This window comes from Pipistrellus kuhlii, unplaced genomic scaffold (genome assembly GCF_014108245.1).
Source record: "Pipistrellus kuhlii isolate mPipKuh1 unplaced genomic scaffold, mPipKuh1.p scaffold_m20_p_5, whole genome shotgun sequence".
NCBI classification, from domain to species: Eukaryota; Metazoa; Chordata; class Mammalia; order Chiroptera; family Vespertilionidae; genus Pipistrellus; species Pipistrellus kuhlii.
Window position 1 is genome coordinate 28,801,602 of NW_023425551.1, and position 16,195 is coordinate 28,817,796.

The 16,195-nt window shown below is 37.8% G+C and overlaps 1 protein-coding gene across 1 annotated transcript; it reads left to right on the forward strand.

The window, feature by feature from the left end:
- Positions 1–8,758: 8,758 nt before the first annotated feature.
- Positions 8,759–9,797, forward strand: LOC118705530 (40S ribosomal protein S26-like). Its single transcript, XM_036414383.2, has 2 exons — positions 8,759–8,830; positions 9,400–9,797. Exons 1-2 carry the CDS (start codon positions 8,759–8,761, stop codon positions 9,721–9,723), a joined length of 396 nt encoding a protein of 131 aa, XP_036270276.1. The 3' UTR covers positions 9,724–9,797.
- The last annotated feature ends 6,398 nt before the right edge of the window (positions 9,798–16,195 follow it).

A 16,195-nucleotide genomic window follows, 5' to 3' on the forward strand; every position in this document is an offset into this window, starting at 1 on the left:
TCTTTAGGGTATTTATCACACAGAGCAGAAAGGTTCTTTCTTTAAAATTCAAAGGAAGTTGGAAAGATAATACCGAGAGATCCTGTGCACCATTATCCAGTTTATCCCACTGGTTCTATTTCATGTAACCATGGTGTAATATCAAAACCATGTGATTAACTTTGGACCAACAAATGAATATAGTTTAATAATGTCAGTTTATTACAAGTGTACATTAGTGTAATTCCTTCAGAATCAATACACAGCTCTATTCCATCTCCATAAAGATATCTTTTGTTTCTACTTTATAGTCACACTATCCTCTCTTTTATCAATAGGTTAATCAAACAATGAGCATTTATTTCTCATGGAATGGAGGTAAGCTGAGCATAAACTCTGCAAGGTTGTCAGTTCAATGTGTATGTTGAGATTTCTTTCCAAGATATAAAATTAATGGCACATGGTGAGGAGAGGATACGACATGTATAATCCATTATATGCCTCTTAAGTGAGAATCCAAATCCAAAAGTTAGAAGGGGAGGATATTTAAAGCCAAAAATTCAAGTTAGCCTTATAAGAAAGAAAGAAAATCAACTCTCTCCACTCCCTCACACACACACGCACATGCACATGCACACACACACGAATATATATACACAGTCTTACTCATGCATTCATTCAAACCAGTTTTGAATAGCTTCTCATTTCAACAATTCTCAGAAGAGGCAGAGTAAAAAAACATTCAACAAAGTTATATTAGCTCTCCTATTAGGCCTGATATCACTAAATCTAAATTATAATGTTGTCCCATAATGTTTTCAGACATCAAAATGAAACAACATTAGGCAAATCTGATTGAGCCTTTTTCTTTTACATAAATATTATACTTTGTTTTTCTGATTTCACTATTGCATTCTATATTCTTCAAAAAGCAGGCAGAGTAATCCTATGAAAATGTAAATCAGACAACACCATCTCATTCTGAAAACTCTTCAGTGGCTTCCCATTGTGCTAGAAATAAAATCCATATGCCCCAATCTCCTTTCGGGAACAAAGGACTTATTTCACTAGATGCTGGGAACACTGCCAGCCAGCCCTCGGGTATCATTCTTTCTTGTGGATTGCCTTGGCTGAAGCAAACTGCTGCCTACAAAGTCACCTTTCTTTCAGGAGCAGCGGTCCATATCCATTGACTGACCCATGTCCCGCTGTCACTTGTGACAGCTCTACAGGGCCTTTCCAGCTCTAGAGCTCCCACAGGATTGGCTGGCACCTTTGTTAGAACTACAGTCATCCCTGTCTTTCAAAGGTGATCCTGATAGCATGCCTAATAAATGTCCACATACTAATTTTTGTCTTAGAAACTGTGTCCAGGGGACCCAACCTGGAACCTGACTTCAGCCTACAGGGATCTACATAATCTGGGCACCACCTTGCTTCCCAATTTTCCTCACTTCACTGCCCCTTTTATCACTGTTAGGTACAACCTTTTGGTTTCACTACCCTCTGCTGCTGGAGCGCTCTCCTGGTTCTTTATTCAACTCGATGCTTCTTTTCTAAGCATCAGCTCTTCAGAGATCTTCCCAGACCACCATATCTCTAATAACCTCTAGAAACTACTTCTTCCCAAGTCACATACTGTTTCTTTTTTCCATCATTGTACCATTTATAACTTTCAAATGATCTTGATTGTCTCCTACCTCTTAACCAGAAGCTCCGGAAAAGAAGGGACCACGCCTGTTGGGTTCATTTTTGTATCCACAGTGCTTAGAAGAGTACTCACCACATACTAGTAATAGTGATCAGTAATTAACTACTAAATGAGTGGAAAACTAGGGATATTTTATTTTTAATTTTTTCTGATCTCATAAGAAGGCTTTGTTTCCATTTTTAAGTTTTAGAAGTGGTGCACTAGCAGAGTCAGTAACACTTACACACACACCCCACACACACACACACACACGAACCAAGTTGATATCAGTGTACTGCATACAAATCCCTTCAAATTGTTATAGTATGTTAAGTGTTAAAATTTTAATTTGACCAATTAAACTTTACTCCTGTATTTAGCATTCTTTTGAGGTTACCAGACTATTTGAAAGACAATGCAATCATTTTAAATTATGAAGACATCATATCTCTGGGTTGTGCCATTCTGGAAAACAATTTCCTTCAGCAGGTAGAACTCAGGTGTCCTTACTCAATTCTCTAAAGTAAGGAATTATGAAAGAAAGTGACAGACAAGCATGACCTTTGACCATGAGAGAAGGTAAAACTCCAGAGAGGCAGGCCGCACGGAAGCATGCTGCAGAATAAAATAGGTAAGGGGCTTCAGACATTCACATATGAATCCACTTATGGAAATTACTCTTTTGATGAATCAGAGCAATCACCATGAGACACTCAGATTTAAAGTGAAAGGTAGAGCCTGCCCATAAATTCAACGAAATGTACATTTTAGAACTCTCTCGGAGCCTGGGCCAAATAGCAAATACCTACCTGTCAAATGACTATGCTGCATTGTGCTATCAGGAATCTAATGCACAAATGTACTTTGAAGTCCCTGGGACTCATTTGTGTCCACATGTTCTTTAATCTTGTGCTCCCATTTCTGGGCATACCAACACCTGGCCCTGGCAGGAAACCAGAAATAATATTCAAAGCAATTCTGTGCCGCCAGTACTGAGCACAAACAGGGTGGTGATGGGTATTTCACTTACATTACTCCAACGTTTGAATTGCAAAAGGTGAATAAATCACCCTTACTTTGATACACTAACATCCTTCAGGATGACGAATTTACTTTGCCACGAAAGCATCCTCCTGTTAAAGAAGGCACCTTTTGATAGAAAATAAATTTCCTCTAGGAATATATTTCTGAAGTGTGAATGTTAATCATTGGACGTGGGGAGAAAATATGAACATTTTGGTGGGGATCTCTTTTTATTAAAAGAGCAAACATAACTCAACTTCGGCTTCATTCCAACTCTCCCTCGTCGATTAGTTTTTCTGACAGTTACAGGATATTGTTTTCCCCCCTGAGTTTAACATGGGATTGTATCATATAAGAAGATCATGGTTTGTAATTCAAATTCAGATTATTACAGACTACTACCAGCAATGGATCTATTTTTAAATTAAGTCTCGTTTAGTTTTATATACTTGAAATTTCAAGATAAATAATTTTAAGTGCTTTAAAAAGTGTGGCTCCTTTTTTTTATGCTGACTAGACATATGTCCATCAACCAAAAGTGTCCATCAGCGCTTTTTACAAAATGCCATTTATTGAACAACTAGTGGCCTAGTGCATAAAATTCATGCACTGGGGTGGGGAGGGAGGGCGTGTCCCTCAGCCTGGCCTGCACCCTCTCCAATCTGGGACCCCTTGGGGGATGTCTGACTGCCTGATCACCCAACTACCCTCCCCTACTGGCCTGATCACCCCTAACTGCCTCTGCCCCGCCACCATGGTTTTGTCTAGAAGGACGTCTGGAAGGTCTCTCAGAAGATGTCCTTGTCTAATTAGCATGTTACCCTTTTATTAGTATAGATGAGAGGGAAAAATTAACAGGCCTTGGAAATTTAAGATACTAAATCTTTTAAAAAGTCAAATGGCAGTCATGCCCAAAGGATTTTATAGTAATAAATAGTAAATCATCAAGCTACATAGTACAAATGATAAGCGTTTTATGGAAAAACTTCAGTCTTTTATATCTCTGCCTTCATTTTTTTTAAATTTTTTTTTATTTATTTCAGAAAGGAAAGAAGGAAAGAGAGATAGAAACATCAATGATGAGAGTCATTGATCAGCTGCCTCCTGCAAACCCCACATTGGGGATTGAAAATCACAACCCAGACATTGAATTCTGACTGGGAATTGAATCATGATATTCTGGTCTATAGGTCAATGCTCAACTAACTAGCTACGCCAGCTGGGCTTGCCCACAACTTTAATGAGTGCATATTGCAAGCACAAATAGTTAAGGTATCCAGCTTCTGAAGTTCAGTTTTACTAAATTTTATTCATTGGCCTATGCCTCACAGAGAGATCAAGGACTATGGTGGGAGTAAAAACAATGATGGAAAAGGTGCACTCTTACCAATTATTTATTGAATGGTAAATATATAATCATAAATAAATCAATATCTAATCAATTTTTAAATCAATATGTTAAGAAAAATCAGTAAAATATATGAAAAGGAACAATGTGTATACACAGGAAATCTTTAAGAAACAGCCATTTCTTAGTTTACATTGAATATCAAGGAAATATACAAATACATTATTATGGGCTGTCACAGACCTTGGAAATTTGGAATGGGGCTTATAATTCTAGTTCTCAAGACTAGCATCAAAGCTTCCTAAGCAGAGACTATTGTGATTCCAAGTAATTTTCTTGATGCTTCATGGGTAGGTTAACTCCTTAATTTGTTGTCCAAACCAATGTAAAATATTTTACTATAATAATTACACTGTAATAGTAGATGAAAAGTAGGGCTATCCCAGGCACACTGGGATGGTGGGGAACCTACTAATTGGGGGGAAAAACAACATAAATCATTTGGACAGCTTATCCATTTCTGAATAATTAAAATACAGTAACTCAAAAAAGCGAGATGCTCATCCATGTAGCAGTTAATCAATAATTTTTAGTTAAATGAAAAGTTATTCATTTTAGGTCACTAAACTAGACCCAGGTTTAAAGAATATGAAAGCTATTTCCAGCTGTCCAGAAAAAATGATATCCTTCATCCATAATGGTAGCTGTTGCTGGGACATGCTCAACCCCTAGACCCCATCTAAGATAGTGTAACACAGTTTCTCTGCCTCTGATTGTGACCTTGTGGTTAGTTCTGATGAATAAAATGTGAGCAAATGAAAGTGTTCAATTTCTGGCTGACTTGATACTGAGCTTCCTCTTCAGTGAACGGAAAGATAATAGCTGGAATCTTCTTGGAAGTCACCTGTTGAAAGCATCATATCCAGTATCAGACTATCTCTGACTAACTATATATATGGCAGTGTCTACCCACCTGCAAAGTTCACTTCAAAATTATTACATGAGAGAAGTAAATATATAGCTTTTTAAACCACATTGTTAGTTTGGTCTCTTCCTTAGGCAGCCTAGCCTTTAGCCCTAGGTCAGTGGTCTGCAAACTCATTAGTCAACAGAGCAGCAAACCTCGGCCCAAAAGCCACATGTGGCTCTCAAGCCACGGTTTGCCGACCACTGCCCTAGGTCATGCATGGCAAGAAGTTACACTGATCATCTCTCTTTGATGAGGAGCAATTGACTCAAGACCAAAGGGATGGAACACATGCTCTTTTGGAGAGCATGTCTGCAGTTTTAATAACCCAAGTTTAAACTTAGTATATTGCTTTGATAGGTGAATGAAACCAAAGATGACATTAAACCTTTTAAGGAAGTACGATTCACATTCACTTCATGGTCTAGGTCACATGTGTCAAACACAAGGCCCGCGGGCCAAATCCGTCCCGCCAGGCCTTGCAATGTGGCCCGGACCACGCTGTCATCACTGCACTCCGCTGCGTTTCCATCACAATGACAGTTTATGACTGTTCAGTAAGTCATTCGGCCCGCGATTTAGGCTGGATTTTAGATTTTGGCCCCTTCTCTGGTTGAGTTCGACACCCCTAGTCTAGGTGAATGATGTCCCCTGGAGTTGTTTACTACCTGGGTGGACATACTCAAGCACTTCAATCAGAGCTTCAACCACACCATGTTTTCGATCCTAATTTGTCTCCTGAGAAATCCAAACCAAGCTTGAACCAGGGTATTTTCTATAATCGGTAACTTGTTCTGCAGTTTTAGTACTTACTGGTATCTTCTTCAACTTTCCTTCTCACTTGTCACTCCTGTGTCTGTTATCCCAGCTTTAGGCCTATAACTTCAAAGTATCCTTCCACCTTGCTTCTGACTCATCCAGCTACTGAGCTACATTCTCCACCAAAAGGCAGTTTCCCAGAACATTTTACTCTGGAACATACCTAGGCATGATTAAGCAGCAGGCAACTGGAAGAGTTATGAAAACAATTTCAGAGCATGTGCTCTACTGAGTTAGAGCACATGCTCTGAAATTGAAAGACTGCATGGGGAAGCCCTCAAAGTCTTAAAGGTCTCTTATAGCACAATGTAGCATCTAAGGAGAGCTACTACTGAAGATCCCTAGAGACTAGCTATGAATCCAAAATTTGATCCAGTTGCAGCAGTATTGGCATCACCTGGGAGGTGTTAGAAATGCAAAAACTCAGGCCCAACCTTAGAATTCCTAAATCAGAATCTGCATTTTCTCAGGATTTTGAATTTTACAGATGCTTTGTATACACATTAAAGGTTGACTGAGGTCAAACATAGAGGCAAATGATGGAGACAAAGCATTGACCTATGAAAAGATTCTGAATTCAAGACTAAGTCAGCAGATAGAATAATGACATTAAAGGAGCAGCTGTGGCCCAGCCAGTGTTGCTCAGTGGTTGAGCCTAGACCTATGAACCATGAGCCAGAAGGCTGTGGTTCAATTCCTGGTCAGGGCACATGCCTGGGTTGTGGGCTTGACCCCCAATGTGGGGTGTGCAGGGAATAGCCAATCAATTGATTATCTATCATCATCTGTGTTTCTATCTTTCCTGCTCCCTTCCTTTCTAAAATCTATAAAAATATCACACACTCACACACAAAAAGAGAAGCTCTGTCATGCATAAGCTTTCCAGCAGGAAAGGAAATGTTACAGGGTGGTTGGTGAACCTTATTTAGATAATAAAAGGACTTGGTCAGATTCCCGAATATCATTTGCTAAGTAATATATTTCTGCTCCTAAATAAATGTTATTTTAAGGATAAGTAGATCAGAATATTTTCAGAGTAAAGGGGCAATTCAAATGAATGATTTCTTCTGTATCTTCTAGAAGGAGCCTTGAGCCAGCCCTAACTATTAAAGAGGGAGTATGTCAATTGACCCTTACACCATCGCAAAATGGCGATGCCCACAGCCAATAAGGAGGGAATGTACTAATTAGCTGCCCCTCCCTCAAAGATGGCAGCACAAACTGCTAATAAGGAGAGTATATGCTAATTGACTGCCACATCCTCAAAGATGGCGGCACACACAGCCACAAGATGGAGGTGCCCAGTCCCCTCAGCCCTGCCTTCCACCCAGGGCCAACCCAAGGTGCAGGCAAGCCTTGGATGGCAGCTGCCCAGCTGCCCAGGGCCACCCAAGGCTCAGGTAACCAAAGCCAGCTGAGGCTTGCGCTGTCAGCAGTGGCAGCAGCAGAGGTGTGATGGAGACATTGCTTTCCCCTGATTGCTGGGTTGCCTCAAGCCCCTAAGGCTCCTGGACTGTGAAAGGGGGCAGGCCGGGTTGAGGGACAGCCCCCTTCAGTGCATGAATTTTCATGCACTGGGCCTCTAGTTGAAGAATAAAAGCCTGAAGCTTAGTCTGGGATTGATTGTCACATGTGCCTCTAATAAGAAATAGAAGAGGCTTTTTTCATTCTTCTTAAATTTCATTTTAAAATACTTTCCCTCTCCCTACATTCTTGGACTGCAACCTATTAAAAGAAATATAAAGACATAAAACAGCTATATCTATCAATTTGGGTGGGAAAAATTATATTTGATGAATTTTCTACAAAACCATTTTTCTGCATAAGATAAACAATTACAGTCCTCCAAAAGTCATTAGTTGAAAATTTTAAATCCATTTACTAAAGCTTACAAATTTCCCCTTACAAAAGTAAGGGTACTGCGGTATCAGCATGGCTAACAACAATAAACCATATCATACAGGAAGTAAGGGAACCAAAGGATGGAGAAAAATATTACAGTGTAATGGAGAACTCCAGCTCTCCTTATGTTTATTACACACACAAAGCACCAGATCTGAGAAGCTCTGAATCCAAATAAACCCAACTTCCTTTCAGCCACGACTAAACCAATTCCAGAATAGTAGACTCTGTTGCAAAGGTTGGCAACTAAGAGGAAATGGGAACAAAAAAGGGGCATTAGGGATCACTTCAAGTGACCATAAATCAAAGCACTCAGGCTAGAGAAATATCTTTAAAGTCTAGCCAATGAGGAAAGCCAACAGCAGGCACGCCAAAAGAGTACTTCTGTCCCTTTTTGTTTTATTTCTCCCTTTCATGAAAAAAAAAAAATACTGCCTAATATCATTTTGTGTTAAGTAGCAACACTTTTTAAATGCCTTATGAAATTTTATCTGTGCTATCGACCCAACTCTGCAAGAGTCACAAAAACTCACTGGTGCTATGCAGGGAGGAAGTTGTCTTCTTGGCTGGTGCGGAGGATGGAGGATGTGAAAAGGTTTCATAGGTAACGAATGTCACTCTGATACAAAGCCAGAGGTCAGAAAAACCAGGCTCATTAATTTAATCACATGCTAGTATTAGTTGGAACTGCAAGCACTTCCCTCTAAAATGCATTTACTGTCTTTAAAAAACTCTTCAACAAATGCCAATTGCAAGAATAAAGAGAACTTCATGTCACAGCCCTGCCAAGGATGGTTGTGGGATGCGATTTTGATCATTTCTCTGCCTTTTAAGTGGAATTCAAAAGAAAAAATGTCAAACAAAGGGTCTTGTTTTGGAGCTTTTGTTCTCGAATGCAAACACTGAAACAAGAATCCCAGACAACTCTTCTCCCATCCTTCAAAGCCCATTGATGTGCACAATAGCATAATGGGTCTGCCTTAATGAAGGATAAGGGAAGTCAACAAACATTTTTATAAATGTAACCGAAATGGTGTGGCGAGTTCTGAATCCTAATGTTTTGGTTATTAGGCCTTGCTGCCGGAGACAAGAAAATTGTTTGGTGAGAAACATTAGCCACTAAAAGAAATAAGAGGACAACATCAGGAATGCCATTGCATAAATGTACACATGCTACTCTTATTACGTACCTTGCTAGTGCGGCTATGATGTTTTACAAATTATCTGGAAAACACAGTAACATTAAAGAAAAAAATTAAAGCAAATGCATTAAATTAATTTTTCAACTATTCAAATACAATAGTTTTGTATGCTGTGCTCTTTCACATGTGCACATATTTTCATAGTGCAAGAGAATGAAAATATCATTTTGTATGTGATATTTTTATTTGACAGTGCTAGCCTAATTTTTACTGGTCAATTTTTACAATTATTAATAGGCATATAATATTCTCTCGTTATTGGAATACAGTATGCTCAGTAATTTTCCATAATACATTCAAAACAAGCTATTTCTAATTCTTTTGCTTTATAGTTATAATATGTATCATAATACAAGAGTACTTATAGCTTATTTGCTTATTCAGAATTATTTCCCTAGTATGAATGCCTCTATCTTAAAATTCCACATCAAGAGATTTATTTATGTTTTCTTGGATCCTCGTTTCCAAGATTACCAAGAAAAGAAAGAATAACAGTTGTGCCAAAAAAGGCCGAGGCCATGTGCAGCCTATTTGCTGCACCAACTGCGCCCAGTGCATTTCCAAGGACAAGGCCATTGAGAAGTTTGTCTTTGGAAACATCTCCAAAGCAAGTGTCTTCGACGCCTGTGCGCTTCCCAAACCCTATGTGAAGCTGCATGACTGTGTGAGCTATGCCATTCACAGCAAGGGAGTCGGAAATCATTCTTGTGAAGCCCGGAAGGACCGAACACCCCCACCCCGCTTTAGGCCTGGGGGTGCTGCCCCACGACCTCCACCAAAGCCCATGGAATGAGCTAAGTCTTTAAAGAGTGAAGAAAAGTTCTCTGGGGGAAAAATAAATGAAAATTGTAATTAAAAAAAAAAAGATTTATTTATGGTTCCTTTCATATATAACTACTTTGCTTTTCTCATTGTTTCTCCCAATCATGCTTCTACAAAAAATAAACATAACACTCAAGAATCTTTTTAACAATGATGACATTCCTAAACAATTTGACTACATACAGATATGTATAAACTATTTTTTCTTTGTTAGACTATTTTTAAATGTTCTAGAAAAATTAAAATTTTTCCTCACACTTTTGAAAGTTTTAATATAAATAACAGCTAGTGAAATAAAAATAATATTGGAATTATTATTATTGTGTGTATAGGTGCATGCGTGTTTCCTTATAAATTGTTCATATTCTCAGTTTATGTTATTATAATAGTATGTAATTTTACTTATTATCCAAATTTATTATTATATTTTTTTATCAACTTTCTGTAATTTTAAATAAGAATATTTTCCTAATCTGTTTTTTTAAAGTTTTATTGCATTTTAAATTTACTTTTGTTGACTTAATTTAGAAAAATGAAAGTTTGTACATATTGTTCTATTAGTATATTTTATGATGAATGCTTTTTAAACTTTAAAGTAATGAAAAATGTATTACATTTTTCTGCATGTCGAAACTTAAAAATTCAAAGGCAAACAAAAAAATAACATAACATTTTAAGAATTTGCTTAATAAAATCTTAACATCTCTCCTATATAAAATTCTTAAAATATGAATTGAAACTGTTAACATAAATACCATCTATATTAATAGTAGGGTAATATGGTAATTAGACTGGACATCTTCCAGACATCCTTCCTGATGTCCTTCTAGACAAAGTCACGGTGGCAGGGCTGAGGCAAAGGTGGTTAAGGGTGACCAGGTTGTCAGGGGAGGGATGTTAGGGGTGACTAGGCTGGCAGGGAAGGGCAGTTAGGGGCAACGGGGCCAGGAGGGGTGGGAATTTAGGGGCAACCAGGCAGTCAGAGTGGTTAGGGGCCATCAGGCAGGCAGGTGAGCAGTCAGGAGCCAGCTGTCCCAGATTGTGAGAGGGATTTCCAACTGTTGGGATCAGGCATAAACTGGCAATTGGACATCTCCCAAGGGGTCTTAGAATGGAGAGGGTGCAGGCCAGACTGAGAGACCCCTCCTCCCTGTGCATAAATTTCATGCACCAGGCCTCTAGTAGTAGATAAAAGGTCAAAGGGGAAAAAAATCTCAGAAAGATAAAGGCAAACCAACAAGTAGAAATATCTTTGTTTATCCATAATAAAAATTCAAATGGAAAGCAGAGTTAAATATTATCTGTTGCCTACCCACAGCCTGGATATCACCCTTCCACTTGTACATTCTCTGTTCCTCTGCCTCCTGTCTGCAACTCCACTATGCCGGAGACTCGAGGACACCAGTGGCTAAGCCAGAGTCAAGACAAACAGATTAGATATGTAACCACTTTCCTACTGACATGTGGAAACCAGCATTCATAAATCCTGTGAAATGCAAATAGCAACAGGAGGAAAAGGAGGGGAAAATCTGGCAAAAAAAGGAAAGATGCTTTGAGGGGGAAACATCATGTTGGAGAGAGATCAAAAATTTCATAACTGAACTGGATTAAAAACTGCTCAACTCTTCCAAGTCTCCAGATTAAACTAAGTATAGTTTTCCCATGGTTGAGAAGGAGTAAAAACTTGTCAAGAAATGTAAGCAGCTGTAAGAATAAAGCAGGTCATATACCACTCACATCTAGTGGTAGCTGTCAGGTTATATAAAATTAGCCAACATTTTATTTATTTTTTGTTATGAATAATCAATACTGTCAAGGCACCGTGAAAGCAGGACTCATACACAGTTGAGAGAATGAGATCGTTGTCCCAATGCTACAGGTACCACAGGTTCCCCAGGGGGTTGCTTAGCTCCCCTCTTCTTCACGGGAGGAAGGTTAGTTTTTCTTCCTAGCACAGGTTTACCATCATCTCAGGATAGCTAGCCTCTCCTGAGGATTTCCCAAGAACATTTCTCTCCTTCCTAGAGTTAGGTCCATCTGTAACCCCTTGCTTCCACAGAAAGGAACTTACTTTTTCTCTCATAAGTCCTAATTTCCTTCTCAAGATCATTGACAATAAATCGATCCATTTCCTTGATGGGAACCAACCTATGTTTCAGGGTTGGACTTTTCTCAGGATCCCACGAAAAGAAGCTACCTCTATACAATACTGCACATCTTCTCTGAAGCAACTGTTATTTTTGGTAACTCACTGTCCTTAGTCCTCCCAAGGTCAGCACATTGGTAATTGTCTTAAATCAACACACTAAGGAAAGTCTTTCACAGAGGCAGTTTCCTCCCCAGAAATGAAATCATGTCTTCATTCTAGAAAATGAAAATCTTTGTAACTTTTTTTTTAATGATCAGTTCACTCTTCCCTAATTATAAAGGTCCACTCTCTCATACACATCCAACTACATAATTCCATAAATAGCTACCATTTATTTTGAATGCAGAGCGTTAATCAGTTTTTAAGTAAATTTTCACTTTTCACTCAGCAAGAATTGAACTTTGTTTTGCATAAGCCTATGTGTTAGAATAGTTATACTTCACACAAAACTAAGTGGCTTATTTAAATTTCATAACACAAACTTGTTAGGCTGTGAGGAAGATGCGATTATCTGTGTAATACAGATGAAGAAACTGAGGTTCAGAATGATTTTAAAAGTTACCAAATGTGGCATAAATAAGTGGCCCAATTAGAATTTAGTCTATCTACTTGACAAACCCTAGCTCTTTTCTGTCTGCATCAAAGCAGCATTTACAGGGGAAATTGTTTCCTAGGTCATTGTCTGGTAATGTCACAAAGGATGGAAAATATCATGTTTCTTGTATTTAGTGATTGATGTTAATAACTTAGTTATCAATACTGTCGAAGAAAGAGAAGTTTCAGGTTATGGCTTTATTTTAGTAGAAACTATTAGAATCTTCTGTGGGAATATTCCTGCTGAAAACTTAATAAACAATTTTGTTTACAATGGTGTTGATTTTAAGCTAAAATACAATGTATTAAAGTTTTTTGGTGGTGGAGAATGGACCTCCTTTTAGAATATAAGTATGAAAAATATGTTTAGTCTTTTCTAGACCCTGTTTCAGTTTGATAGATCATTTCTCTTTGGTAAACATAATTTCTGTGTGAAATCAGATTCTTTCTTTGCTTTGCACAGTAATCCTATGCCTACAGCCTCAGTCCTCATGACTTAAAATATTCTCTGAGCAAAGACACAATCCTGAATAAATAATTCACTGCACTTCTTTCAAGAACACTGGGTTTTAATTAGCTGTGTATTTGTTTGTTTATTTCTGTGCTTGCTCTTTGGAGGAGAGCCCAGTACAAACAAGGGTTAATGTAAAACCTTCCTTTTTTTTTTTTTTTTTTTTTTTTTGTAAAAGGAGCTTTCTTCCTTGGATCTGAATAACAACGTATCTGTCCTGCAAAATAAACCACTCAACTGTCGCAGATATGTGGGAATGAATGCTTACCCACTAATTGGCTTCAGCTGTTTTTTCTCTTCATTATTTGAACTGAGAAAACAGCTGTTTTGGCAAATGGTTAAGCTCTAAGTCACATGGTTAGTGATTTATGCACTTCAACGTGCTAATGGATGCCTTGTAGCGCATGGTTTTGTTTATTTGATTGTTACAGGCCATAGTTAATGAATCATGACTTTCTAAACACACAGCAAACCCAAGCTCGTGAAGCAGCTCTTAATTGGGAGGCCCATGTTCAGAACATTTTTTGGCTTAGTATAATTTGCTTAATTTTACCTCTCTAGGATAACAAGGAAAAGGGGAGAAATGGGAGATAAAGACTTCATGTTTTTTTGAAAACTGATGTGTTTGCAAGTGAGCATGGAGTCAATTGTTGCAGAACAGAGTACAAGTGGAGAAAAGAAAAGAAAAGAGCATAATTTGTCTTTCAAATAATTGGAGCTAACTCTAGTTCTTGCAGTGTTTTCCTTTGAGTGAACCCATTAACATCAAGAACATTGGCGTTACCAGTGCTGGGATTGTTCAAGTATTCAGATATTTTCTTAACACCACAAATGCTGATGCTCTTCTATATTTAAAATAAGTTCTGCTGAAACCGGTTTGGCTCAGTGGATAGAGCATCAGCCTGCGGACTGCAAGGTCCCAGGTTCGATTCTGATCAAGGGCATGTACGTTGGTTGCGGGCATATCCCTTGTAAGAGATGTGCAGGAGGCAGCTGGTCGATGTTTCGCTCTCATTGATGTTTCTAACTCTACCCCTCTCTCTTTCTCTCTGGAAAAAAAATCAATAAAATATATTTTTAAAAAATAAGTTATTTTATACCAGTAGTAGTAGTAGTAGTAATTAACTAGATTCAACCAACTATAATCACATTCAAAATGAACATGAGGGTAAAGCAATGAGCAAAAAAGAAAAATTTTAAATATAATGTCTTTAAGTAGATTTTATCTTAAATCATGCTAGAGAGTTTAGATTATATTTACTTTTCAAACATTTTTAGCATGGGTCATTTTAGTCTCTTCAAGGAACTTATTCTAGCCTTTAATCTTTGATGTAAGAAAATTATTATTTTACCTAAAAAGTGTTTATCTAATTTTTTACCAGTTTAACTTTCATTGGATGATAGCATGTCATTAGTTGATAGAACATTGGAACTCTAAAAGCTCAGTCCTCTCATTACACAGATTATATATATATATATATATATATATATATATATATACACACACACAATATATATAGCACCAAGCAACCAGAATGACAGAACAACTGAATAGCTAGTAGCTATGATGCACACTGTGGCAGCCAAATGGCCCCATTGGGGACCTGATCATAGCCCCCCCCAACCTCCTGAGGCCCCTCCCTGAGCCAGCTCTGCCCCCAATTGGCCCCCATTGGGGCCAGGCTGGCTGAATGCCACATGTGCACGAATTCGTGCACCAGACTTCTAGTAAGAAAATAAAACCTCAGGAAGGTTAAGTGTGTTGTTCACACATAAAAGTAGGCACATTTGCTAAAAACAGAATAGTTACAAGTTTTTTACAACATTTTCAAGGTTTTAGTTTTGCATATATGCTCTTGGCTTTGCTCTGTCTTGGCCTTGTCTTTTCCTCTGCACTAATCATGTTCCAGTTAAAACTGTGGTTGGCATGAACGTACATGAGTAAAGTACAGTTAGGAGGAGAAATGACAAAAATAGCTGAGAACTGGAGTTCAGAGAAAGAACTGATCATCAATAGCCTAGAAAACAGAATCATCAGGTGATGGCTCAGTTGTTTTATTTAAATATCAATGGCAAGGATGTGAGATGGTACCTCATTGTTGTTTTAATTTGCATCTTTCTGATGATTAGTGACATTGAGCATTTTTCCAAATGACAGTGGCCATTTGTATGTCTGCTTTGGAGAAGTGTCTATTTAAGTCTTCTGACCATATTTTATTGGGTTGTTTGTTTTCCTATTGTTGATTTGTATGAGTACTTTGTGTATTTTGAATATTAACCCCTTATTAGATGTATCATTGGCAACTACATTCTCCCATACAGAAGGTTCCCATTTCATTTTGATGCCGATTTATTTTGCTGTGCAGAAGCTTTATATTTGTTTATTTTTTCCTTTTTTCCATAATGATTTTTTTAAACATGCAATACCTGGCTATTTAGTCAGGGGCACTGACCTTTTCCCTTAGATTGTAAAAAAAAAAAATAAAAAAAAATACAATAGCCAATACAACAGTGGCTATCTAGTGTGAAAGATCTGAATTATACCTATTTTTTTTGTCAGATTGGCAAATATATATATTTTTTGGTGTGCTGCAACATTTCAGTAATTAATTTATGTGTGCCATTAGATGAAAAGGGTTGGAAATCACTGCTCTCTAGACCATTCAGAGTGATCATGGCCCTGCCAACCGCTTGATTTCAGACTTCTAGGCTCTGGAACTAAGAGAGAATAAATTTCAGTTGTTTTAAGGCACCTAGTTTGCAGTAGTTGTGACAGCTGCCCTATGAAATTAATTCAGCGAGAAGGGTGTGGAATGTTGACTTTTATCTGTAACATTCAAAGAAATTTGAGTCTCTTTGGGTTAGACAGAGAACTGAAAGGCACCAACAAAGAATGATACATCAATTCTTATGGGAACAGATCTGATCTACACTGGATACCTAATGTCAGAGATTCCTGAGGAAAGGACAAATTACAAAGAGGTAGATGTTTGTCATACATAAGAGAGACATAGAGATAGTATTCTCAAAACAGAAATATCTTATGAGAAAAACTGAGTTCTCTAGTAGAGATTTATAAAATAAAAGGAAAAATTATAATGCACTACTTTTTACCTAATTGATGAGCAAAAATGGGAAAATTATTAAACATATTATCACTAAGGGTATAAGAGGAGACTCTACACTGCT

Excerpts from the sequence above, each read along its gene's own strand:
- LOC118705530 (XM_036414383.2), top strand. The coding sequence starts at position 8,759 with ATGGTGTGGCGAGTTCTGAATCCTAATGTTTTGGTTATTAGGCCTTGC. Across the intron at positions 8,831-9,399 it reads GGAGACAAGAAAATTGTTTG|ATTACCAAGAAAAGAAAGAA; the intron begins GTGAGAAACATT and ends CTCGTTTCCAAG.